The 27906-nt window shown below is 40.1% G+C and overlaps 1 protein-coding gene across 2 annotated transcripts in view; it reads right to left on the minus strand.

Annotated features, from left to right (window-relative positions):
- ITGA2 (integrin subunit alpha 2) overlaps nt 1-26085 on the minus strand; it is a 69929-nt gene extending 43844 nt beyond the window's left edge. The window contains exons 1-2 of one of the 2 annotated variants that reach the window (XM_074857188.1): nt 25971-26085; nt 7146-7269 (exon numbers count right to left, since the gene is read on the minus strand). In XM_074857188.1, the coding sequence (XP_074713289.1) occupies nt 7146-7269; nt 25971-26019 (173 nt within the window). In that variant the 5' untranslated portion in view covers nt 26020-26085. Of the gene's footprint in view, nt 1-7145; nt 7346-25970 lie in introns of those variants that run through there. The other variant, XM_074857187.1, reaches the window with a different exon arrangement.
- Nucleotides 26086-27906: the final 1821 nt, after the last annotated feature.

Consider the following 27906-nt stretch of genomic DNA (forward strand, 5'->3'; position numbering starts at 1 on the left):
AACTTGCAGTGAAAGAAGGGTAAGGCAAAACACAGACATAGGAAGATTACCTCAAGGGATATGAAAAAATGAAACGGATTATTAGAAAGTAGGGACTGTGGGTATTTATTCCAGCATCGATATGACTTTCCTTTCATACAGAACACTCTATGGTAGTAATTAATGCATTTATGGGACAGTAAAACGACAAGCAATGGGACCCCAGTACAGAATATGGAGTTTTGTTAAGAAAACATTTTTTTTTAGGTGGTCAAGAGGTTGCTAAAAGCAAAACTGTCATCCTCTAAAATTTTATAGGTAGCTAATTCAAAGACCTTGCACTATAAGAAGAACACATTTTACAAAATTATGTTTCAAAGCAACCACAATATATCATAATAACTTTCCAGGGATCGTCTGATTGTACTGCTGCAATTTTATAACTAGTTTGAATAAAATGGCTTTGATAAAAATATGAAGTTTTAGATGCACAAGCAATAGTTTGAGTCCTTTTTAGCTTTCTCAAAGAAAATTCTGCCAACTGCATTCTTTTAGTTTATTTCATCTCAATTAAACTTCTGTTTTACCAGTTTGGTTGGGGGTAACTTCAGATTTTATTTTCTTTGTGTAGGAATATTTTAAAAATACCTATCTCCTTCTCAGTTATTTTGTGGAAAACCAGTGATTAAGCAGGCAGCAGGAACAGGATTTTGTTTACTTCTTGCATCTCTAAGCCTGCAATTCAGGTTCATACAAATACCTCTCTACATAAAATCAGTGTATCTTACACCAGCTGTGAGCAGGCCTCTGATCTTCTTGTTATTTTCTGAGGAATATAGCCTTTTCTGCACAGTGGAAACCACCACCACCATAGCTCAGGACCAAATAACCAAAGCTCATGAGAAACTACTCCACTGGTCATGTGCTGATAGATGATACAACCTGCAAACACTAACAGTGACACAGAGGGCTATAGCCAGTCAATAGTGATTGACAGGAGGAAGACATGGTGTTACAGTCTCCCCCATTGTTACGTACTGCAGAGTTATTTACATTCATAAAATGCTAACTGGGTTGATGGGAAAGAGAAAGGGCTACCAGTTTTTGTGGAAACAGAAAAGAGTTTTAAAAAGGATGGCAGCACTGCATGTGTAATATCTGAAACTGGAATAGCTTTTCAGCATTAACTGTCAACCTGAACGTTGCACTGTGTATGTTTATAAGTATTTGCATGTTTTTTCTGAGTTTCCCAGAATGCAAATGTATTTCAGAGTCCCTGCAGGAAGACAGGTGCTGGTCAAAGAATGACCTTTAACAGATCTTGGAAATACCCCCTGCACCACACCATCTGGTCACAAAAGTCACTGCAAATCTCTGTGCCACACTGGCACTGCTCTGCAGCAATGGGTTATCCTGAAGTCCAAAGCAGAGTTTCAGTCATAAGTCAAGTGAGAATGACAGAAGAGGAGGAGAAGCAGCGTGTTTGAGCACTAGCTGTTCCCAAATCCATGCCTAACTCCAACCCTCATCCTTGCTATTGACAAAAACTAGAGACAAACACTATCCACAGTTTAGAAAAAAGCAGTTCTCTCCCTTTCAGCATGCATATTTGTGATCACTCCACGGGCTTTATGCTGCTTAGCAGTAATGTGGGCTCTGAAACTCCTGTTTTCCCCAACCTCAACATTAATTCCAATACAGACATCCAGTCATACCAAGAAACCACCACTCTTCATACCCAATCCACTTCTAGAACTTAATATTCACAACTGTATTTTACTTTTGCTAACCCTAAAACTAACCTTGTAGCTGTTGCATGGTACAAACAGAAAAATATAAGCCAAACAAAACAAACTTTTCTAATTTTAAACACAAATCTAAATCTATGCCAACTGTGCTCAAAGAAAACTTAATTTTGTCTTTAATTCAGCTTGCACTCCTGATACTTTACTGAAAGTTATTATACTACCTTCCCCTTTGTTGTATTACCCTTGCTTGTAGATTTGTAGGGTCCATGAATCTCAATGCCATAACTATGCCGTAGGCCAAAAAAGACACACCATACACAGAATTTAACACTTAGAACTGACTATTACTGACACTGATTTTTCAGAAAAGTACAGTGCTATTAAGCCTCTTTCCTTATTTGTCTTAACTAGTCTAACCTGCCATCAATATGCTCCTGAGAAAAAGTTATTAACCAGCTTCTGCCAAGCCTAGCCCTCTACTTTTAATTGCCAACCTTAAAGGTCCTAGGAAATAACTTAATTATTATTTCTCTCATATCCTGAGACTTACTTAAACTTAATACTAGCCTTAATCTATATTAGAAATCAGCAAGTCCTACATGCCTTTGAAGATTAACATAAACCATTACAGTAGAGTTACACAATACTGCTCTGGAAAAATGCATGTGTATCTTTCTGAAACATCAGAAGTGAAGAAAGCAAGAGAGTATCTGGCTAGCATCCTGCTAACTACAAAAATGTTTTTTACTGTGATTAAGTAGGATGCACATGAAGCAGAGTGAAACAGAATGCATAAGGAAAGAATGCTAGAAATGAGTACTAAAATACTTGAAAATGCTTGTTTCCAAATAAACTGTATCATGTATAGTGTATTAAAGGTCTTTTTCAGCCATGAGTTAAATATTTATTTTTATGAAACTTTCTTACGTGTCCTTGTAGACTGTCTTTACACAATACTATAGTGATTAGCATGTAATATTGCCACTGATTTTATTATTCAGCTCCTTAATCAGTCTACAACACTGTATACAAAGCAATGGAAGTACATGAAGTCAAATAAAGTTCAGCAGCAATGCCATACCACACAGGCTGCAGGAGTGGCAGATCAAAGTGCAACTGGAATTATTTCTGGGAAATTACACCATGACAAAGCTAGTAACTGGCAAAATGTGATGTAGCAGAAAACAAAATCAGAATTCATGGAGAAGGACTGAATTTCCAGCTGTTGGCAGAGCACATTTTATATTTTCTGTTTTTTTTTTTTTTTTTTTATTCTTTTCATGCATTTGCTCTTTAGCGTGTTTTTTTTAAACACAAAGATGGCTAATAGGAAATAGAAAAATAAAAGTAGAAAGGACCTCCTCTAAAATCATCTGGCCCTTTTCCCTACAATTACAGGAAGCGATGAAATAGATATGAAGATCAGAAATTCACTCTCATGGATACTTCTCTGCACACCCTAAAACACTTATCACCATCTAAAACTTTTGATCCTTTGAACAAAAGACTCAAAACTTCAAAAACTACAGTGAGCTATGGCAAGAGAGTTTGACTGACAAACTTAAAGGCCTAGAAGACAGAAGCCAGAGGTGCTTCTCCAAGCAGGAAAAAGGCAAACTGTAGGGCATGCCGTTGGGGGAAGGAAAAGCTGGGCAAAGAACTCAACATTAGCAGTGGTGCTGGCACTGAAAAGATGGAGCTGTAACAATGGCAGCATTTTGCTCCAAAAAAAATGTTGGCAGAAATTACCCTCCTCATTAGAATCAGAAGTCTTTGAAAATGTATTGATTTCAACAAAAATTGCTACAGAAATGTGTCTTTTTGACAAAATATCTTACTGGTCTGAAGAGGCAACACACCACCTCAGGCAAAAGGCTGCTGGGCTTTGATGACTACTGAGCAGTATGCAATGATTTTTAAAACTATTTAGTGGTACAGTGATTATGTGATACATCAGTAAAGGCAGTGCATATTAAGATGTCATTACTGACATATGTAATGAAACAAAATATTGTAAATAAGAAAAATATCATAACAAATTCAAAAATTAAATTCAAAAATTCCAAATCCTAAGCACGCAGACACAAATGAGCAGGGTGGCTGCAACCTGATACTAAACAGTACCTCAACAGCAGACTGAGATTTTAGCTCTGTTGTGGCATGTATCCACAGACTCAAGACACACATGGGTGAGAAAAAGCATTTTAACAGCTATATACAGCTATTCAATCTTCCTCACCTGAGACAGATATAAAACCAAATCTCAGCATGAAGTACTGTCATCTTTGCAGAATGTACTATCAGCTGCTGTTCAGGGCATGTGCACTCAAGATGAACTTGACAGGGTACCATCCACCCTTCTAAAAGATTATGTTTATAAAATAACAGAGAATTTGGTCTCAATTTAAGGTTCAAATACAGATAACCTCATGACAGGGAGAACCAGAGCATAAAATGAATGATGTTTCTGTTGTGGCTAATTACTTGTGTGGGGGACTGCGTAAACTTTTTTAATTGATGAGCTTCTTTGGTGTTCACAATTTTCCTTGAGTTCATTAAAGAGCTCCTGTTTTGAAATTCCCACTAGACACTGTGAAAAGCTTGAGCTATGCTTGACTTGCAAGTTTGTCCTTATTCACAAGCACCCCATGCCATCGATGCCCATCAATGCACAGCAGACCAGTGTCCAATTATCCTGGATCATCGGACTCCACACAAAAGGGGCTCCCTTGCTGGTTTCTGTCACAGCTTCCCAACACATACCAGCCCCCTCTATAGCCCTGCACTCCTAGATGGACTGCCAGCCCTCTTCTCTCTGAGCTCATCTTCAGGCAAAAGTGATAACATACTGATGCATGCAGTCTTAATTCACCAAAAATTCTCCTCTCATTTTCTATAGCCCTTACTGCCTCAGGAGATGTACCTCTCAGAAATACAGCTGAATAATATAACTATCATCTGCTGTTTTTTCTGTATCTCTCCTTTCTGCTCTTTGAGAGATTACAGGATTGTTAAAGCTGTTTTTAATAAAGCATCATGTGATTTTATTAACAGAAGCAAGGCCTAGGAAGTGATGAAATTTCTGGTGGATCTCAGATTCTGGATAACCTCTCCCTTGGAGAGAGGTGCCACCCCAGCACTGTTTGATGTGGTGAGCCTGAACAGAGTTTTCAAGTGCATCACATTCTTGCTGCACAATAACAGTCTCTTCATAAAAACATATGGTGATAAATGGTCCTCTCTGACAAAAAGCAGCATCCCGATCCTATGCAAAGCTCAGATTGTTTATCTCACTCCTAGTTCAGCCATGTCAACACACACTCTGCACACAGACTGCAGCCTCTACATCGCTTATAGGAGAAACCAACTCTACTGAGCAGCTTGAGTGTTGTGTTGTTTGTTTGTTTGTTTTTTTCTAATGATGTACAGAAGAAAAAACTCTATTGTCCCCTGAAAAAGTAAATAGCCTAGAAATGAGGAGAACAAGAGACTACACTATAACTGACATTTTTTTTTAAGCTTGTCTGGAGATACTGGAAAGAGCTTTTCTTCACTGAAGACTCTAACAAGTCATGGTTACTCAAACAAGAGCTGATAAAATATCCTTGACTTTTGGAGCTATGGTCAAACACCATGCACTGAAAGAACAAATGATGAAGTGCCTATCTACAGAAAAGTTTCCCAGCTTCATAATACTCATATACTTGGGAGAAGATAGGAAAAGTTAATCCAAAGTTACTTTCTTTCCTGAACTCCACCACACATTACCTGAGAAAGTGGTAGTGGAGGAGTTTTTACATCTGAAGTGAAAATAAAACAGGGAAACATAAAACAAACAGCTTGGGTAAGTCTGAAACCTAGTGCTCCTTACAGAAAAACTCAGAAGAAGGATAAAACACAAAACATAATTTCTTCATGTACGAGTCAAAACATTCAATTTACTTCAGGCAGACATTCATGTTCTCCTTCGATGGCTTTACACAGAAGTTTTTCTAAAAAAAAAAAAAAAAGAGCTCTGATCTATGGGTGACTAAACACATAATTAGAGCGGGCAGAAACACGGTGAGAAGCCACCACAACATCAGGCGAGGCGTGGGGGTAGGTTGGAAGCCTACTCAAAGGAGGGAAAGGAAATGCTGAGCTCTTAGTTCAGAGGATACAGCTCTGCTCTCCTCTTACTTTGCCTCCTGGTCACTGGCGGTAAACACAGTAATGTTGGAGACGCAGTGAGATCTAGGTAGTCTTACATCTTTGTATATGCAACCAATTGCAACTGCACAGTGTCTCCGTGCAGGGTTATGCATAAATGTCTCAGCTAGCTCAATATTTTTGTACGGGCTTTTCCAAACTTTAATTGTAAAATATGTTTTCATATGCATTTCCATGGATTTCAGATTTTGACATCTTTCTTTTTACTGAAAAATGTTCAGTTACTATCTGTCCGTCATTACTTAAGAAAACATGCCAGTTTGTGGCTATTTTGGTTCTGACACTGTTTTGATCTATGGAGAATGGCACATCTAAAATGTCTTGGCTTACGATAATATATATAACTTGTGTGACTTACTGCTATAGACTTAAAACTATGTATAGTTTTAACCACTTGAAGTAGTTGACTACCACTTAACTATTTACAGACATATAGTCCTTGCCATGAAAGACACCTTAAGCTTTGTGGTCGCTGAGGCTGTAGGAGAAGAAACCACTAAATGGGCTTACTCTGGGTTAATATTTTAAAGTTCTTTTTGAAACCAACATTACTAGAAAAGATATTTTACTAATTACTTATTAAGTCCAATGTTGTGGCAACAGTGGATTTCACATCAAATTTTATGGCTGAAGAGATGCAGTGGATGCTAGGCCTTTGGTAGGATTGTGTTATTATATATATCCAAACATGCCTTCCCTTGAAAAGCAACACTGAAGACTGTTTCAGACAAAGTCATATAAATTTAAGTTCACTTAATTTTAATATTAATAATTAGAACACCAAACCCTAATCATTCAGTTTAACCTCAGCAATGTCAAAGTGAAAAAATGTCCCACATATATGTAAGGTGTAACAAAGTTGCTATTGATACAAGAAGGAATGAAATGAGAGTTAAAATTCTTCAGAAATTGTGAGTCTGAGGAAACTGGTGTATTGGAGATGAAAGTAAAGATTAACAGAAAGAAAGACTTCAGATCACATTGTGTGAAAGAAAAAAGCCTGAACCTTCACATGTATATGTCCTTATAATATTTCAACTTTTGTTTTAATAACATAAGTATTTATGAATAAAAATATACCTCTAATATAAAAATGAATTAGCTGGAAAGCATTTAAATGAAATGCGGAATTATAAAAGAAAAATGAGTTGCAAAATTTTTTCCTTAACCTTTTAACTGGGCATATAACAAGCTGTTCAAACTGCTTACCATTTGCCTTGTTCATTTGTAAACTGTTGAACTGCATATCCGAACTGTTCTCTCGATGGACCAGAAAAGATTTTTGCTTCTAGGAGTCCAACATTGTAGGCTTCACAGCAGTTATGAAGAATGCCTGTTAACAGAAAGATTATGATTATCACAGAAGCAATTAAAGAAGAATTTTGATCCCAGTGAAAAAGGCTCTTCATCTGTGCCAGCTCCCCCGACACAGGAAAATAAAATGTAGCCTTTGACATGTGCAAGAAAAAATCCCAGCCTTTTCCTTACAGTACCCATCTGCCCATGCATAATGCCTGTCTAGCACTCTTTACATGTTGCAATACTGTGGGCAGAGATCACTGACTCATTCGCTGTTTGCCTTGACAAAAGTTGCAGCATTACTAATGGGAATGTTTTAGCTGAAGGGAGGCAAGAAATATGATTCAGAGGTCTGTTATTTTCCTTTACCTTAAGGTGTAAGTTAAGTTTATGGCACAGCAAACTCATCAATGGTCTGCTGCGGTACATTAGAATCATAGAATGATTTAGGTTGAAAAAGACCTTTAAGATCATCCAATCCAACCGTTAACCTAACACTGCCAAGTGCACCAGTAAACCATGTCCCTAAGTGCCACATCTACATATCTTTTAAACACTTACAGGGATGGTGACACAACCACTTCCCTGGGCAGTCTGTTCCAATGCTTGACAACCCTTTCAGTGAAGAAATTTTTCTAATATCCAGCCTAAACTTTCCCTGGCGCAACTTGAGGCTATTTACTCTTGCCCTATCACTTGCTAATTGGGTGAAGAGACAGACCAACACCCACCTCTCTACAACCTCCTTTCAGGTAGTTGTAGAGAGCAATAAGGTCTCCCCTCAGCCTCCTTTTGTCCAGACTAAACAACCCCAGTTCCCTCAGCCGCTCCTCATAAGACTTGTTCTCTAGACCCTTCATCACATTCGTTGCCCTTCTTTGGACAGACTCCATCCAGCATCTCAATGTCTTTCTTACAGTGAGGGCCCCAAAACTGAACACAGTATTTCAGGTGCGGCCTCACCAGTGGCGAGTACAGGGGGACGATCACTTCCCTAGTCCTGCTGGCCACACTATTTCTGATACAAGCCAGGAAGTTGCTAGCCTTCTTGGCCACCTGGGCACACTGCTGGCTCACATTCAGCTGGCTGTCAACCAACATCCCCAGGCCCTTTTCTGCCAGGCAGCTTTCTATTAAACAGAACTGGCCCCAATACTGAGCCCTGGGGGACACCACTCGTGACTGGCCACCAACTTGATTTGAATTCATTCACCACCACTCTTTGGGCCTGGCCATCCAGTCAGTTTTCATTAAAAAGAAAATGAACTGACTGAAACTGTTAATACTGTCTGTATTCTAGAGTCTATCTGCAACTTTATGTTTGAAGCACTGGAACAAAAATCCGATTATCTACTGCATCAGAAAACCTACATTTTTGAGTCATTTCATTATCATGCCAGAAGCCTTTGTTTTCAGTCTAAACAATCTCAACAGTTGTCCAAACAGGAAAACTTAGAAATATAAACATGTAAGATAGAACTACATTAATAAATCATGACACCTAACATTGAAACTCCACTTTTCTGTGGTCATGGTATTAATTGCTTTTCTGTGGGCACTTGAGTGCCTAGGAATCACGGTATGGCACTCCATGCCATTTTAGGGGAAGCTGGCAGTGTGGGCTGGGTCAAGATCCTAAGTGCCACGAGTTTGCAGGTCATGGAGGTCCACTCCTCATCCATAAAGGACCTGATTTCTTTCTGATCAAGAGCTGTAGGTGGACATCTAGGGGAATATCCACTACAGAAGCTGCAGGAAAAGGGACAGAGTGCCCTAATAGCCAGCAGTAGATAACTCCTCCCCCAACTTGGAGGTTGAAGGACTGAGGCAATGATGGGAACCCAGGAATAAGCTACAGTCCAGCTGTGGAACACCTTACGGCTCCTGACAACCCTCCATAAATGGCAGCAATGGAAAAAGTCATGACCTGTGGTTGCACTGTGCAGTTACTGCCCGAGGTGCCCAGTTGAGGCAGGTTTACAGAGTTGCGCATGGCTTAAACAACATCCCTCATGTTTCCCCGCCCTTCCTGTGTGCCCAGAGAGAAAGAGTTTTATCAGCTCTACACACAAAATATGTCACACTGATTATTTAGTACGAGTCATTGTGTAGTAAAGTGACAGCCTTTATGAGAATCCCTTATAACAGGGACCCTTTAAGGAGAGATGTGCCAATCTTTGGCATCTGAGAAATGTAAGCTTAAATTTTAAGCGTTTCTCTAGTTTTGATGGACAGAGAGCTCACTATTGGTATCACTCTCTTCCAGGTCCCAAACCCAGATTTAGAAGAGAGGTTAACAGGGATTATATAAGCATAAAACAGCCCATCACAGTATCTTAGCTGCAATAGTAATAACAACATCATATTGAGAACGTTAAAATCACAACCACAGGTTTGCAGGCAAAGTTCACAAGATGTAAAAAATTTCAACAAATTTTGTACCTTTGCCCACAGAACAGAAAACACAAACATTACTAGCAGAAGACTAAATACAACTCACTTACTACTTTTTTACCACGAACTCAAAACAGGAAATCATATATTAGTTATTTCAAACAACCACTATCTACAGCTGGCCTCTGGAAAGCGAGCAATCACCCTCTGCTAAAAGTACAGTTCCTTGAGAAACATCCTTAGAGATAAGTGTATTTCTTGAGTCATGTTATTTAAGACTGAAGAAGAGATATGTACAGACATATCACTCTGTTTTGCAATACTTTTGTCACTAAACACAACCACATATATTCAAAGTTCAGATCTGGGTTTTGGGGAGAGGGAAAAGAGGAGTTGAGATAGATATTGACTATTGCCAGTAATTGTTTTATGATCTAATATACCTGCATTTTATCAAAATATTTTGCTCATGTCACATCCTAGGTTTATTTCCGGGTCTGTTGTTTTCAAAGCATACAATCCTCAGTCAGAAATAAAGCACAATTTAGCAACACCCCATTCTCAGAGGCCACAGGAGACTACGCCACAATTCCATCCCACATGTAAATACAGAAGAACAACTCTCCAAGTTACATGGTACACAGAGAAATAAACCCTGGCTTTTGAATGAAGAGCCAAAAGTATCCTAGAATGATAAACATTTCCAGTCTGACCTCAAATCCAATGACATCTAGAGAAAAACTCTTGACTGTCTTGGACTCTGTTATACAGTTACTAGCAAATTACACCACTAGCCAAATGGTAACTTTGCTAAGTGTCTTGTAAGTGCATTGGCCAACTTCAGTGCAAATGCATCAAAGATCTTTCAAATTGTGTCCAAGGTGAGGGCTTTATTAAATGCTACAGCCAGGGCAAAAATTTCCAGAACTGGATAAAACTAGAGACCAGATGTCACAACCAACAGCTTGAAGGGAAGTCCCAGGGCTGGTTCAGATTCCCTTAGGGCGCTGTGACAAGTTAGACAGGGGTCAATATAACATGTGCTGGGTTACATGTTGCCTGTCCACCTCATCCCTTGCCCTCCCACAGGTGCTGCAGCATCCCTCCCTGGACCTTTCAGGGATGCTCTTGTGGCTCTGCTTTCTCCAAGACTGGGGCTGATTCCAAGGAGCAAAGAGACTGTCTTGCCCAGCACAGGGATGCTTTAGCTCCTTGAGGTTCCTCTGGGCCTCATCACAGCTTAGAGAAGCAATGCTTTTTTTTCTCCACAGCCTCCCATCCGATCTCCTCACTGAACCATTTCACCTATCCTTCCCATTTACCACTGGGTCTTGATTTTATTCTTTTTAATCATTTGCACTACTGCAGCATCAGAGCACTGCTCTTTGAGGGCAAGAATTTCTACCCAGAATAATAGGAAAAATGTCTGCCAGATCACAGGTCTCTTCTCAGAACTGCCTCTAAAATCCTCACTTTCTGGCCAGGCAGCCAGTCAAGGACAGCAAAAAGAAAAGAGCAAAAAGGCAATCAGAAAACCCCGCCTTTGAAGACATGCTGTCATCTGCAATATTCTTATGGATCAGCTTTGCCTCTCACTCATGACTGCTTTGCAAAATCAAAGTAGAAAAGCTAGCAAATACACTCTGACTCACCACGAACATTATTAAGTGAACCACAGTTTCAGAATATTTCAGTCATTTTAAATTCCACATTTTTATAATCATTAGCAGGTTTTTAATTTTTATATTCACATCACGTAAATTCTACTTAGTTTGGGCCTAGCAAGTATATAACTTGCAATAATATACTATGTATTTTCCTGCTATTTTCCTCCTCTTATATAGCACTTGCACTATAAGGATGTCTTTTATCTATTTTGTACATGTATCTAAATACAGTATTCAGCACAAGAAATGAAAGCATTTGTAGCCAAAAACCAAGAAAATAGTAAGTTTGCTTCAAACCTATTTTAAGCCTGTGCCAGAATAAGAGGGTCTCTTATGCATTAAAATGGTGCCAATCATTGAAGCATCTAGGTTCAAAGTACTGTATATTCTAGGCTGGAAAGATTCAGTATCTCTTGCTGCCTTCAGGCAATGAACTTTGATAATTTAAGAATCCTGAAATAAAGAAAACTAATTCAGTATCTGGATTTTAATAGCTTTTGGTGACAGACTTCTACACTGTGACCTAACGATCACGATGAGAGATTAGTCGGGCAAGTAAAAATCCACTTTCTAGCATCTGTCTGTAAATGGTACTTTATTTACAGCCAAATAAACAGACTGCATGAAACAAAGGAAGCCAGATACAAGTCTAAAGCTTCTGAAGGCCCTTCTGAATTCAGACTTCAAAAGCAGCAGTTCCTCCCCACTGACTGGGTAGGGGGCTTGGGCACTTTGATTTAAAGACGACAGCTTCATCAAGCAAAGTAGCTCCCAACATAAAACTTCAGACAAGAAAAGTTAGAAAAAAATCCTTAATGGGATAAAAGGAACTGTAAGCTTTCCAATAAACTCCAGTATCTCTTTGCATGGCATTTTTTTTCTGGGAATTTCTGTATTTCAGCAACTGCATTATTGCAGTGTATACCACAGGAGCTGCAGTGTAGCATAGCTGCTTCTATACTTCTGCACCCCTATTTTCTTGCTTCTAGTAGGACAAAAATTAATGCATGTTCTGACTGTGCACCTTTAAGTCTGAACGTGTGGGAATTCTTCTGTAACTATAAATGACATGTCTAATGATAGCTAAAATGCCTTCTGTTGCTGCCGTTGAATACAAGCTGAAACAAGTTTACTGAAGTAATAGCTCATATTAGGTACACCCAGTTTATAATTGTTTTGATTTTGTAAGCAAAGCTCACAGATTAAAGTGAGCAAGCAGAAAGTGTCTGTTGGGTAATCAATCATTTAATGTCATGATTATAATAGTTTTCTGATTGTAACCTATTCTTCAGATTAATCAGTATAACAAAAAAAATGTTTAATTGGATGAGAAAAATGAAATCAGATTTTGTGTGATTACTTGGTTTGTGAAAGAAGTTTATGAAAGTTTAATAAAATACACTAAAAATATTATTAGTCTACGTTTTGTGTCATAAGTCATAATAAATCTACCAGTTTGTTTTCAGTCTAAATAGTAAAATTGAATTTTCAATCACTTTATACTACATTGCAAAGGTGATGGTCCAATTTAAGATGGCAATATATGACAGAATCCCATAGTCATACAGACTCAATTACGCTAAGTCTCACTTCTCATTAAAATATCCAGTCAAATAGAGGCATTTGCTGCTGCTATTACTTACTACTTGCATCAAACACATCTAGCAACCACAGTATAAAGAAAAGAGGCAACATGATGGAATTTGAACACTGAGTCTGTAAGGATCCACCTCACACTACACAGTAGTTTTAAATTTATCTATTTTGCCAGTAGGAAACTTTACAGTGAAGGAAACTTCATCACTTTTTTTCCTTAACAGTATAGTGTTTGCTACTTCAAGACACTACTAGCTATAAAACATAAAAAGTTTGTTTTATAAGCCAGCTAAGCAACCATTTGTCTTTATGAGCAAGCATTCACACCAGTAAGGATGCCAGGAGAAGGAACAGAAAGAGCTCCTGCGGGCAGCTCCCCTCTGCTGCCCCTCGTGCAGTCTCCAACGGGGCAGCAGACTCTGACTAACACAAACCCAAGGTCATCAGCACGCTGTGGGGTTTGGGGGTGGAAGGGGTAAGACTACGGTCAGTAAAGAAGAGCAAGGCCCTGACCTGGCGTTACGGTAAAACCAAGACAGCATTACACGCAGCCTTGCATGTGTTTTTTAGTCCATGCATTGTTTTGGAAAATAATGTCAAGAAAATCCCACTGGACTATTGTCTGTTTCCTGAAGCAGTTTCACAGATTGGCAGCCAGTAAGATGTATACAGCCTACATTGCCTTAATTGCCTAGTCTAGCATTTTTTAAAGTATCTATTCTTTCCAGAAGAGGGGTTTACTTTGTCCATTATGTTAAACTGCTCCAAAAGAGCCACTACAAATTCCACACAGATTTTCCAGTTGGTCTAAAAGATTTCTTCCTCCAAAGAACACAGACTGGCAGGGCCCTGAAGCCTGTCAGACCCCACTAGGGGCAAAGAAAGGGATGGGAGGGATGAGAGAACTCGTAACTCTTGCTTTCCGCTGACTTGGTCTCACAGAGGATTGCACACTCTGGTTCAAGCTTTCTCCATGACTGAAGTATTTCTAAGGGCTCTCTTTCGGGTAGATTTTCTGGTGTTTTGTATAGTGCAAAGGTGCACTGGATCTCCTTAGTTGTCAGGGAACTTGTAAAAGCAATTTTGTCTCACTCCAATACCCAACTGGTTATTTTTTTCATCCCTCTGCAAAAATTTGCTCTAATTGGCTCACAGGTTCCAAAGTTAATAAATGGAGTACAGGCACCTACAGATACTGTTGGCACTATATTCACCTACTGTCCTTGAAATATTAGGCAAAAGGTGGAGTGATGGCAGGAAGGGAAAGTAATAAAGTTATGAAACATGGTAGTCAAGTAGTATTTGCTTCATAGTAAATACATTTAGTGTTACTTCATTGCTTCTTATTAAAAGGCAAAACATTTTGGTGCAAGAGTAAAAAGTTACCTCCTTATTATTCAGAATCTATGTTATCAGAGCAATAATCCAACTGAAATTAGCCAACTATTCTTACAGAATGAACAACCCATATTAAAAATGAGCTTTCATAAGGTATTGTGTTTTGAAGGTTTTATTGACAAGACTGTGGATACATAAAGAACAGAACAAGCAGCATGAAGCTACTTTACTCTATTGAATTGCAGTACAGATATTCTTCGTTGTGGCTTTCCAAAGCCACCAAGCAATTCTCCCTGCAAGGAGCTTGTTTAGGTAGCAAATCTGTCCAAAAAAGGAATCACTTTATTTTTTTTGCTAACATACAAGTCTTCAGCCTGATCTGCTTTACTGTATTGGTATGTGCATTGTGTGTACGCATAGATAATGACATCAAATCAAATTTTGCATTTTCATGCAAAACAAGTAATTCTATATTGGTTGCACCGTTTGGGGCTTTTCTGTAAGTGAGCATAAATATAAAACATCTTTTTGATATATCTTTAGTATACTCAGCCAGGGCTATGTGGAATCCAGCCCACTTAATGCAGGAAAATAGAGGACTACTTATAATTCAATCTGGAAACGTATATTAACCTTCACCCAATACGATCAATGTAAATCAAAAAATATATTCTCATTAGTTTTCTCCTATATATTTACTTCTGTATTTTTTTGTAATTTTTTTCTTCAATATGCAGAATCTCATCAGTATATACTCACAACGGCACGTAGATATCTTCAGCTCATGTACTGAAGTGGCAGCAGTTTTATAGTCACAGTTAATCTGTTTTTATTTCAGATTGAAGAGATTTCTTATTGAGAACAACCTTCTAAATAAAGACAATGCGAACCTCTGACAGGAATCGAAAGGAACAAAGAACGTGATTGGCAAGACACTGGAATTTTTATACCAGAAGTCAGAGTGTTTTACAGTCCTCACTTCAGTTGCTTTGTTGATATTTCATTATGCTTACAGAGACTTGAAAAGGCAAGTCTTCATTTTACTGCTTCATCTATTTGTTTTACTTTCTTTTACCTTGAGACTGACATTTTCTTCACATCAGCTACAGTATCTCAAACTATTTAATAATTAACAGAGATTATAACGTTTAGTGTAGAAATAAGTTATAGGCCACAAAAAAAAAACCCCAACACCCAGAAGAAAGGAAAAACAATGCCTCATTTAGTAACAAATCCTCCCTCCCACCCCTCTTCCTCCCGTCCTTTCCCTCCCTCCAACAAGTTTTCTTGGCGTAGTTGGCTGACTGCTTCTTCCTGGAAGTAGGTCAGCTTCCAGCCTGAAAGCCTGCGAGTGTGTGAAAGCCTAAGTCACTCCCTTTCAATTACAACTGTTTATGATCCAAGAAGAGTTACCAATAACCTGCTATAAAAGCAACCCAAATATGATATAACACAGAAATTGTGAATGAAAAGTTGTAAAGACTGGGATAACATGACCAGGTGCTGTCTATTTTACTGTTCTGGCATTGCTGCAAAGTTAGAGATCTCATTAAATTTACCCATGAGTGCATTACTTACTCCAAAAGACTTGTCTTTCTCTTCATAACTCCCTATTTTGGGCCCACACATTGCCCTCCTTGGCTCCCACAGCAGACAAATAAGCTGCTCTCTTCATCTGGAGTTAAGAATTCTCAACAACCTACTGTACACACAACAACTGATTACAAAGTAATGCTTAACTAAGAGCAGTTCTTGCAGGACTGACAACTTCCTATGTGTTTTTAATAAAGGCAGCAAGTATTCAAGCCTACTCAAATTTATTATCCTGGCATGTTTCCATCATTAAGTTCAGTGAGAAAAACTTTGTGTTACAGAAAATTCACATAAATTCCATCTTTTTACTATGACCTGCAGCTTTTCTTTCATCTTGGTACAACAAACAGGATTGCTTCAGCTTTGCCCTTAGAGTACCACAATTGTTCTCAGTATTACCACGAAGAGATTAGAATTACTTGACGTTAACAGGCTGTACATGCATATACGTTATACATACAGTTAGGTCACGGGCTTCACAAGTAACGATGATAAAAACTGCACATGCTTCCCTATGATAAAACCTGACTTTTCAAGCAGCATTTCACTCCAACAAATTCTCTTTCCTTGTGTCCACATTATCAGTTGTTGACCCTTTTTTCAAATGAGCAATATTTCCAAATATAGTCAGAGAAGCATGAGACACATTATGACTGCAACAGAGGAAATGCAAGTCATCACACCAAAACTGATGTGACTGCTATCTCTATACCCCATTTTCTCGTCTCAGCTGCTACAAAAACATGTTTGTACACACATGAAAATGCATGTTTGCATACAGGTATAAAGAGGACAGGAAAACAACCAAAGCTGTCTATTTCCCTACCCATACCACACTCTAGGCTATATGAAAATTTCAGTTTATTATAACATATTAGTGTATTATATCATACTATATCACTATGGATCTCTCTGCCACTCCAGTGTCGCAGTCTGCAGCATGAGGACTGCAGTGGCTTGAGAGCAATTCTGCCATCATGCCATTTAGGACACCACATTTAGGGCCCTGTTCCTCCCTCAGCTTCTCAAGAGCTAGCTGAGACCTCAGATCTCTGTGCTGTCAAGAGACAGCCCCAGAAACAAGAACAGCCTTGGCTTTAGAAAGTTTGCTAAATCAGCTTCCTGCAACAAGAAAACCTCCAAAGCACCACAGGATATATAACACAATAGTTGGAAGAGCTATAATTATCAGAACTTTTGTTTTCCTATAGCAGACTTAACAACTATTTCTTTCCCCTGATTGTAATGGGCGTTCACAGCCTGTCAGCCTGAATTGTAGGTAGGTGGTCCCAATCACTCACCTGAAATTCCTCCTTAATGCGCATTGAAACAATCAATTCTGGCATCAGATAGTGCCTAGGCTCATTGGAATCAGAAAAACAAACCAGGAAGTCCAGACTTCAATAACTGCCTAACCCAGAATGAATTTAAAATTATCTGTCATCTAGGCTTCATAGTACAAAGTCACATAACAATTTAGAATATGATACAGGTGTAGAAGCACCCCTGTCTAAGAGCAAGGTATCCTCCCTACCATAGACCCACTCTGCTACCATGGCCAGAGGCAATGAATGCTTCCTGATGAAATAAATTCTGCTTTAAATAATTAAAGGATTTAACTAAATAGCTAAACAACTTTATGCACTGCCTATTTACCAAATGTGAATTACATGAGCAGTCCAAAAGGGCCAACTCAGAACTCCTCTCCTCCCAGCTAAGTGCCCCAGACGGCAGGCCACAGGCAAGATGTGTCTTTGCTTGTCTGCTTGGAAACAAAATATGCATCCTGGGATGATCTGAGACCTGGTTTCAATAGCAAAGGGAGACAGCGCTTCTCTGACTACTTTTTTGCCTGGTAGCAAAGATGCTTCTGGAAAAGTTTGAGAGGTGAGTCTACACTGCCATGAGCCTCAAGGGAGAACTAAGCCCACATTTCTCAGGTGACTATTACCATCACTTATCAGGCAGCTACTTCCTGAAAAAAAGCTGAACTAGACACCTACCTCCCAAAATTCTTCCCCACCCTTGACCTCAGGGGAAGGAGGTCCCTCATGCAGGTGCCCGAGAAGGATGGAGTTCAAACACTCCCACTGCTTTCCTGCTTTGCAAGCAAATATTTTTTGTGCACTTTAAAAGTGCCTGCATGTCTCTGCCAAGTCCAAGGCACCTAACTCTGCCCTCTGGGGCAGGGGGACCAGGTTTCAGATGAAGTGGGGCTGCAGCCAGGCTGCCCTCCTCCAGCTCTCAGCCCACACACCAGACTCTGGTGATTCCAGATGCCTGTGGTCAGGTGGGTGACAGGCTATCTCTAGTCAGAGTTCAGAAAGAAGTTATCTTTTTTTGTAAAATGCAGCCATTGTACATTTTGGGGTCAGAGAGAAGGGCCCATGTACATTCAAGAAGAGTTTTCTGGAGATAATACTTGCTTCCACAAAAGCAGAACAGTTGCTTTTTGTCTTCAGAGAAGTGAAGTCTATTGTAGCTGTCAACTTCTCAGAAAGACAACTCCAGAGACTCTTAAAGTATTTTTTTTACTGTTCAATATGATGAACTGGCTTTGGGCAGTTTGGGGAAAAAAAAAAAAAAAACACAACCCAATAAAAAGGGAAAGTAGAACCAGTGAAATGAAAGGATATTTGGCTAGAGTAAATTGGATAACTATTATTAGCAGAGCTACTAAGGGACTACAAGCAGTGCTGCTGGATTTTTTTCTGTTTGTTGTTTTGTCCATCTTAAGACAGTTACTTAATTTTCAGTCATTTCTGCTATTCTAAATTTGACCTATATGTATTTCAGGCATATTTAAATGGGACCTCTATTTGGTAGGCATAGTTAGACAAAGTATCAGGCCACTTAAAATTTTCCACTTAGGAAAGGTTAGCTAAGTTCTCATTTGAGAAATTTCAGATAAATCCAAACTTAATATCTGTAAATCCAATCAGTTCTATGTGTATCTGAAGTACTGCACATAAAGACTGAATTTTATACTACAGAGTAGGAATACTGGATTATATTGGTCTCAAGTTCATTATTAGAGCACTACTCTTATTGTCTTATTAGAATTTCCAGTTAAGAAAGTAGAATTGGTGAAAAACTATTTAATAAAATGTTGTGCCTTTCTTCGGTTAGCAATTACCACTCTCCTCAAATAGAAAATGGAAATAAGGATACAGGCACAGAAATATTTGGGTCACACACCCTCCACTGCAATGATATTTGGTAACTGCCTAGGACATCTTGCCCACAGACAAGATACCCCACTTGCTTCTGCTTCAGACAAGTGTCTATCAAGGGGATTCTTCTGTGGTTTACGTTCCTTATTGTAGAATGTTGCTATTAAGAAACTAGGCCACTAACTCTTGACACAGGTTGCCCTGATATGAACACCTACATAGACATTTACCTAACTAAGAGAACGGGACCAGTCAAGACTAAATTTAGGATTAAAATCCAGATTGTTGTTGCTTTAGCAGATTACATAATGAAGCAGAATTTCTTATCTGGTGTGCTTTTGCAGTTGAGCAAAAATTACTCCAGGCAGCATAGAGCATGACACAAACACATCCCCAAAAAAGTGCTGGGTACACAGCTTCTCGTAATGGCATCCATCACTGCTTTAAACTCATGTGAGCCATGCACAGGTCGACTATTCCTCATTCAGATAAGAAGTCTGATCTTGAGTCAGTTGAGGTAGCTATTTACTGGGTAATCCAGCAGCTCACGCAGCCTGGGCATCTGCAGTCTTATTGTTACATACAGCTTTGTGTCACAGCCTTAACACAGCATCAGCTACTACCAGCTTTCTTGCTTAAGGGTCACTTATATTTGAGACTGATAGCTAGACAGGCAGATAGATGGATAAAAGGTAAAAACCTAATTCAAACTTTTCCCACCACCACCCCCATCCTCAAACTCCATATTTCCTTAGATATTTCCATTGTGCAATATGCTCCCTTCCAGAAGTATGCTGTTACCAGTAATTTTCCTCAAGATTTCTTTATTGTCTGTTCTTTAGAAATAACCAACTGTATTAGCCAAGGAGATTGTGAGATTAAAAAAAACATCCTGTATGAAATAAAGGAAGAATGATGAACTTGGAAGCAGGATTCAAAGTGAATAAGGCAAGAGAGTTCCACCAGGTTTGCGCATAGCTTCCAAGCCCTTCACCCGGTCTACCAGTAATTTGAAAGGGACAAAGGAATCTGTGACATTTATCATGTGTGACATTCAACCATGCAGATGCCATTCGGTTAGACACAAAACATCTTTGCTCGTCCTGCATTCAAAGAGTCAGTGTTGACCTTACTTCTCTGCCTGTATAATTCCTCTTTTAAGTCCTGAATAATACGCGAGTCATAGATTTTTTAAAAATATGCATGTCCAGGAGAAAATAAAACTAACTTAGTCCTCCGAAGATCCAGAAATGCTGTTCAGGGACTAACTCAAAGTAACAATTACTAGCACTCAGAATACTGAGTTTATTTGGTAATTCAGAACTCCTAGACTGACTTGGAAGCAATGGAAATGCTCACAGCTCATGCTGACTCCACTACATGCCTTTAGTATTTTCCACCTCCAGAAAATGAGCTCTGCTTGAGCAGGAAGAATATTATTGCATATTGCTTTACAGGGATATACACACACGTGCTCAGCCAATACAGACAGAAGGTATAATTTAACCCCTGTAATTCACATTAATTTATTTTTATTATTCTTTTATCAGTGCCTTGGGAAGGTGGTATGTTCATATAACTATTTAGTACAAATACGTGTCAGTCTTTCACCTAAAGGTTTATAAATAAAAATTCTTCTCCATTATCTTTTTTAACAGAGATGAAAACCAAGCCTGAGACATTTCTCTGACATCCCAGATTAATCTGAATGGGAACAGCATGACCAATTTATTTACATAAAAAATAAGCTTATCAACTTGCTTTCTCTCGCCGTACAAGGTCTGAAATCCTAACACAGCACAGTATCACAGAGCCAGAGATCACTATGTGAAAAAGAAGTCCTAAACATTAAAACTGCTAATGGAAATGCCCTAAACCAAGCAGATAACATGTGTTGGTATGCAAGTGCATGGCTACACCGACGAGAATCCAGCCTGTGTCCCGTCTGCATTTCGGCATGGTCACCATGGAAATGGGAACCGGCCTGCACAGAGCCTAACAAAGGAAACCTTTAAATGAAAATAACAACACTGGATAGAGACTGCTCAAGATTTCTGCTGGGGAAAATTACTTGCTTTACTTGTCTGAAGATGTAGAAACTCCCTTTTACCTGCATTAACCCTAAAGGAAAGTATTTTATTCACTTTTAGCTGTTTTGACATTAAGACATGAAGTATATGCAAAACCCACTTTCATTCATTTAAAAATTAACAGTGAAGAAAGACCACAATGAATAATATTTATGTAGTGGCTAAGAAACACAATAAAACCAGGGAGTATTAGTCCTTTTACTTCTTTGACTTCTTAAATCAAAATTCTGTGTCACTGAATCGAAAAAGCAAAGAACAATTCAAAAACTGTTCCAGAGCCAGACAGCACACGGTTAAAACTTATTGGTAAGGTCTCATGTTGACTTTGCCCAAATTATGCACAAATAAATATTAACTGTTAATGTGTTTAGAAGTGTGATGGTAATACCCTGTATACTTTCTAAAATAAACATAATTTGTACAAAATACAAGTCCTGTAATACAGTATGAATGAAGCCTTACTTCAGTGTGCAATGCTGTGAAAGGCAAAACTCCAAAAATAATATATAATAACGCTTCCACTACCTAACAAACTCTCCTAAAGTAGGAAAAACTAGCGATAGTTTCAGTTTAAGAAGAGTTCACTGGTGGGTCCTGCTTTCAAACAATCTCCAGATTTTACAATGATTTTTAACGTTAACATTACTCACAAATATGATAATAAAACAGCAAGGTAACAAAAGATCACAAAGAGGAAGAAAGGCAGAAATTAAGATGAGTTGCACAGCTTTAAGTTGATGTGTGTGTCTGTGTGTTACGATCACACACTGCATTCTCACCTGGACTTCTGACTTCATTTATTGCACCAAATATGCAATTTTCACTTGCTATTCAGTTATCAGTTTAGTCCTTGATGCTCAGTACATGGCCTTGTACTTTTTACGTATAATATTTTAACCTACTGCATTAGCAGCTTCCTTGCGGATTCATCTACACATAGTTTGACCATAAGCATGTAAGTATTTTCAAGTGCAGAGAATTTATTTTTCAACACTCAAGTGAAAAAGTGAAATGAGAGATCATCCTTAGCCCCATTAAAAAAAAAAAAAAAAAAGAGATTAAGGTCAAAATTACTTACTATTTTTGGATATCTAGTGGTATAGCTAAAACCTTATTTTTTTCAGAATACTTAGCACATTCAAAATACAATTTCCATTGACTTCATTCACAGCTGTGAATTCACAGCAGCTTTGCATGTCAAGATGAACTTCCACAACCAGCTCAAGCCAGTGGAAGTGCTGGCTACCAGTGAAAAGGACTTTTCCAACTTCCCTCCCTCCTCTGGCCACAAGCTCTGACTGTCCCCTATGCCAGCACTAACACTTAAATAAATTGCTCAAGCGAACAGAATCAGTTTAGCTCATCTCCAACACCGACCTGGCCCAAAAAAGGGAAAAAATTACTCAGGCAAATGGGTCCCTGACCTGTTCCCCAGACCAAGCCCCAGTGGTAGCACAGGGAAGCTGGTGGGAACATGCAATCAGGAATGGACAAAATGTCCTTGCAGCGTCAGCCCCACATTCAGGTCAGCTTAACCAGATCGTGAAAACGCAGCTTCAGTTTTGAGAACCCCTGGCTGAGCAAAGAGAAAGAGAGGAACACAAAAGCTCCAACCACATGTCAAAGATTTGATTTAAATTACTCGCCTGAAATTGTACTCGGCTTTTGTGATAAAAAAGGAGAGAAAGAATCCAATTTTGCAAGGGAAAACAAAACATATTCCTTTCTCTTCATCCTATCTTTCTTCCTCATTCATAGAACATCTTCTAATTTCAAATCTAAGCAAGGCAGGAGTCCCAGCCTCTTTAATCACACTACCTTTCCCTGTCCACAGACAGCAACAGCATGACACATTGATGATAAGACAAATCCAGGTTGCTAACTTATTTCAGGCACTTCCTAACTTTTGCATGTTAAACTCTGTTGATCTTTTTTTATCACAACTTTCATCCCAGTTTAAACAAAAGTGATCTAAAGAAAAAGACTATGTTAGTGGGGTCCTCTCCTACCCCTCTAGGTAGCTCTACAGCCCATTGCCAGCAAGGTCCCCAAGAACAACGGGATGATTTACATCAGCATGGGTCACATACATACCAAACAGAAAAGGGGTTACACTTGGAAATTCTGGATTCTATCCAGAGTTTCAGACAACCTCCCCCCTCCCAATTTCAGATAGGGCTGCTTTCTCCTTCAGACTGCCTGAGTCCCACAGGGAGGCTTGAGGACTCATGGTCCTCAAGTGGTACACCTGTGGCCCAAAAGACATAACCCTTATTTAGCTGTGATTTTTCACTTCAGAGTTAGATCATGAGAGGGATGTGTGCTTCATAGAGTGGGTATTTTAAGAATGTGTCAGTTATATCAATCACATCCTGGGTTGCTGGAGGAAGGTGTGTGGTGGGCTTGAATGTGAAGGCCTGCTGAGATAATACAGGTGAGGTCACACTAAACTTGATTCCCTCCACTAGTCATTGTCTTCCAACATTACTGCTTGAGAACTGACTCAGAACTGAATAATTCTCATAAAAGGTAGAACAAGCTGATTCACTGAGAGCCCAGGAATCAGCTAACAATATGCAGTACAGAAAATCAGTGGACCAGGATCCAGAAGCAAACTGGAGAGTGCCTCAAACAACAAGGGAGATTGCTGTAAAAATACCAAAGAACATGAGAACACGAGAGTTTCTGTGTTTGAGTGAGGTCTAGGTCTACACCTGCAAACAGTAACAGAGGAGGTCTGACCGAGCTCCACACCAAGGATGGACAGAATTTACATTAGAATCAAGCTGATAAAAATAGATTACTTTCCAGGGGAATGCAGTTTTCCAATGATTTGTTACTTGGCCAAATTTAGGTAGATTTTCAAGACGATGCAAATAGCACCTTCCTGCCAAATTTCAAATATCTACTCTGAAGCATGAGGGCACTAGAGCTTTCCAAAGAAAATGTTACCAGAATTGAGCCGAGGAAAGCTACTGTATTTTCCACTGGCCTCACCCTCAGAAAAAGCTGATCTACTTTGGCTCTGATTTTTAAGAACAGACTAAGGAAAAAAATGGATGCTTAATATGTAAATTTAAAGAATTAGACGTGGCAAACCTATAAGCAGCTAAAAGCGGTGTGTTACAACAGAAAGCATCAGGTTTTGTTGTATAGGTTGCCCTATTAAGTCCTTCATGTACTGTTATTCCTCTTAACATCATCTACTTCTGTATGCTATATACTTTTTGGCCAATGAGTAACAAAGTTGGTAGCAAAGTCATAATATCAAAACAGTAGTTCTATTGCATTTCTATTCCTTTCTTCTTGTAGCATCCACAAAGTCTCAATGACTGTCCAAACACAGAAGTACACACCAACAATGAATAGTCCACACCTTTACTTTTGGTTGAATTTGGAGACACAATAAAGCAATACCCTGGTGTGGTCCTTTTAATATAGTAGATAATTCAGAAGTGAATATACTGATATAAAATGAAGTTTAAAATAAACTCGTAATATTTTCTTGAAGTTCTGACTAAATCAGCTAAGCTAGCACAATTAAATTCAAGAATATCCCCTTTGAAAGTAAAACAGTTCATTAGAATTCAAACAATTTTAAAATTATTATGGGAAAGCTATAACAGTACCACCACACCAGGACTCCAAGTCACTCGGGGCAAATTCTCCCACCCTGAAACCTTCTCTTCCCTTCTACTACAGGATCAAAAAGGCCTAAGTGAGTATTAACTCAGCAATTACATGCACTAACATCAAATGTCATGACATAGCTGAAATCAGAATTATGACAGCTTTCAACTGTATAAATGAAGACAAATCGTGAATAGTGCCTGAACAAGGTGGACTATTGTCAGTCTCATTACCAGGGGAATACTCCTCTTGCAATCAGTCCTTCTGCTTTCAGCACCGCTCGACAAACCTTTGCAAATCCTAAGACCCCATGAATTACCGGGCATGTTAATAGTCCTGGTGTGCAGCGACTGTAACCAGGAGAATAAAAGATGGATTAAGCAAAAGTGCAGAGTGAATGTTTTGCCCACTGATACTTTTAAGACTTTTTCTTTTTAAAAAATTTACCAGGTTGTTTGTATACTGTAGATCTCATTGCAGGTTAATATTTTTGTATTTGATTTCATACCCTGCAGCCGCACATTCCACTGCAGTGTTTGCTATAGTTACTGAAAGAACAAGTTGGAACAGCTCATCAGTGAAAACTTATTTTTATGCTGCTTCTTCAGTGACTTGCTAATTAAGGGTTTGTGAGAATATACAGCAATATTAAAACTCTGGAAGTGCTTGGGATTCGCTCATGGCAAGTGAATATGATGCCTTACAGTTCCTAGGAAAATATATGTAATGGTGATTTAGTCAGCCAAGAGAAGGAGGAGATGGTTCAAGTTTCCCTGTCCTTTTCCAAGGAGCGACATCTGCCCAACAGGGTGGGAACAGACCTAGAGGAATCTTGCAAATTAGGAACAACATCCACAGTGAGAATATCTTCTTCCCTTACAGAAAGGCATAACTACTATATAACCGCAAATTCACCCATCAAACTGCACCCGTCTCGTCCCCCCCCCACCAGCGCACGCAACTCCATTTTATGGAAAGGTGAACTCCATGCCAGCGCGGGAGTTTAGGCGTTTAACCGCCTTTAAAAACGCCGCCGGTGCACCGCACTCCACACGCAGCCGCAACCACACACACCCCTGGCCCAGAAACGGCAGAGGCGCTCGCAGCCGGGCACCCCCCGCCCGGCTCTGCCCCGTCCCCGGTGCCACGGTGAGAAGCGGCGGCCGCAGCCGGAGCTCGCCCCCCGCTCCGCGCCCGCGGGGCGAGACCCTCCCAGAGCGGGGAGACCCTCCCAGAGCGGGGAGACCCTCCTACCCAGAGCGAGGAGGACCAGCGGCGGCAGCAGCAGCGCCGCAAAGCCCATGGCGCGGTGCGGTGTGGAGGCCAGGCCAATATCGTTCCCGAACTGGCCGCTTCCCAGCGCGGCACTGAGCGCCACCTGCTCCTCGCCGCTCCGAAATACCCTCCTCCTCCTCCTCCTCCTCTTCCTCCTCCTCCTCCTCCACGCCCCCTGCGCGCCGCGGTCGCTGAGCGGCCGGAGGCAGGTCCCCAGCCCCCCTCCCGCCCTCACCCGCGGTGCTCGCCGGCGGGGTCCCGGCCGTCCCCTGCAAACTCTGCCGCCGGGTTGCCCCTTCGCCCCCCCCCCCCCCCCCGCCCCCAGTTTCGCTCCCTGGAGCAGACACAGGCGCTCGGCCCAGGCTCCGCGCCCGCTCTCGGCGTCCCGGGGCGAGGACCGGCACGACAGGACCCGGCGCCGCAGCCCCGGGTACCCTGAGACAATACTTTGGAGGGGTGGGGATGCCTCTTCCCGAGATTTGGAGTCAGAAACATGCAGAGTCCTGGTAAAACGTGGGTTTATGCGACAGCGTAGAGTGGCTGCCTTCCTCGAGTATTAAATCGCACATGTAACGACATTGAGTCTGTATCTTCCCTTTTAAATGAAATTCTTGCAGCATATGCCCGCAGCCATGCAGGACTGCAACAGGATCCCGGAGCCTTGCCACCCAACTGATTCGAAGTTGGTAATTTGGATGTATTGTCGATGCAGTATACTGCTTACGTTGGCTTAGGTGCCAGGGCAATATCCAGGGAAACAATGTGAATCGAGGCCAGTAAAAGTAGGGTGGTGAGGATTTCAACTTTCTAAGAAATCAGAAAGAAGTGCAAAGTGCAGGGTACCTGTGTGTACTGTGCAGCTTTCACCCTATCTAGCCTCGTCAGCACTGTTTGATTACTGCATGTTCAGAGTATTCGAAAAACATTTTCTCTATCCCACAGCTCTGGTAAATACCAAACTCTGTGGGACTACCTCTTCATATGGGATGTATTCTATTTTGTAGCAATGATTTCTGCTGAATAATTTTGAACTTTTTGGCATTAACATTGTGTAATGAAAAAGATAGTTTGCTCAGAAAACTGAAATAGCAATGCTTCCTTCTCTCCCCATTCTCTGCATCATGGTCCTTTTAGGTGTGACACAGACCATAGCTTTTATTTCAGGAGTCCTATAAAAGTACCTGTGTTCTCTCAGTTTCATATTTCTTTTTAACATTCTGAATCTGAATTTTAAGTTAAAATGAAGAAGCCTGTCAACAGGTGCTATTGTTCAACAGGTACTTATTTGGACATTGGTTCTTCATGACATCATGTAGTTCAGAAAGGTCTTCCAGGACATTAAAATCATTGATGGAAGTAGAGCAGGGCCCTGTCCCTGTATAACTCACATTGATTTCTTTCATGTATTTACTCTTTTAGGACACACAGACATGTTACGCATCCTAATGTATGAACTTGCGCATGGACTCACTGTGAACACTTCCCAAGACACTGTCACTTTGAACTCTGAAGTCCTCGGTCAGTCAATACCAGGAATGACTCACGTGTCTCTCAGAGCAGTCCCTGGGCTTCCTCTTCCTGGTGTCACAGAAGCCCTGCAAACAGACACTCCAAGGCGCAGATACCCAAGGCAGAAACATCAGCTTCAGCACCAAGTGCGATCCAGTGACCAGTAGGCAAATTGTGAGCAGGCAAGCCGCTCTGGTTGCTTCTCTTCCTCTCTGCACTGAGTGTATAAATATGTTACAGCTCTGGGACAAGGAGGAAAATCTGTGCTTCCACAAGGAAGAAGAACACTAATTAATGGATGCTAATGAAAGAACAACAACAAACAAACAAAAAATCCACAGCATAGAGAAAAATGATTTCTTAATAGATGAAATAAACCTAGAATCCCCCTCTGCCCCACCCTAAA

This window comes from Strix uralensis, chromosome Z (genome assembly GCF_047716275.1).
Source record: "Strix uralensis isolate ZFMK-TIS-50842 chromosome Z, bStrUra1, whole genome shotgun sequence".
Classification (NCBI taxonomy): Eukaryota; Metazoa; Chordata; class Aves; order Strigiformes; family Strigidae; genus Strix; species Strix uralensis.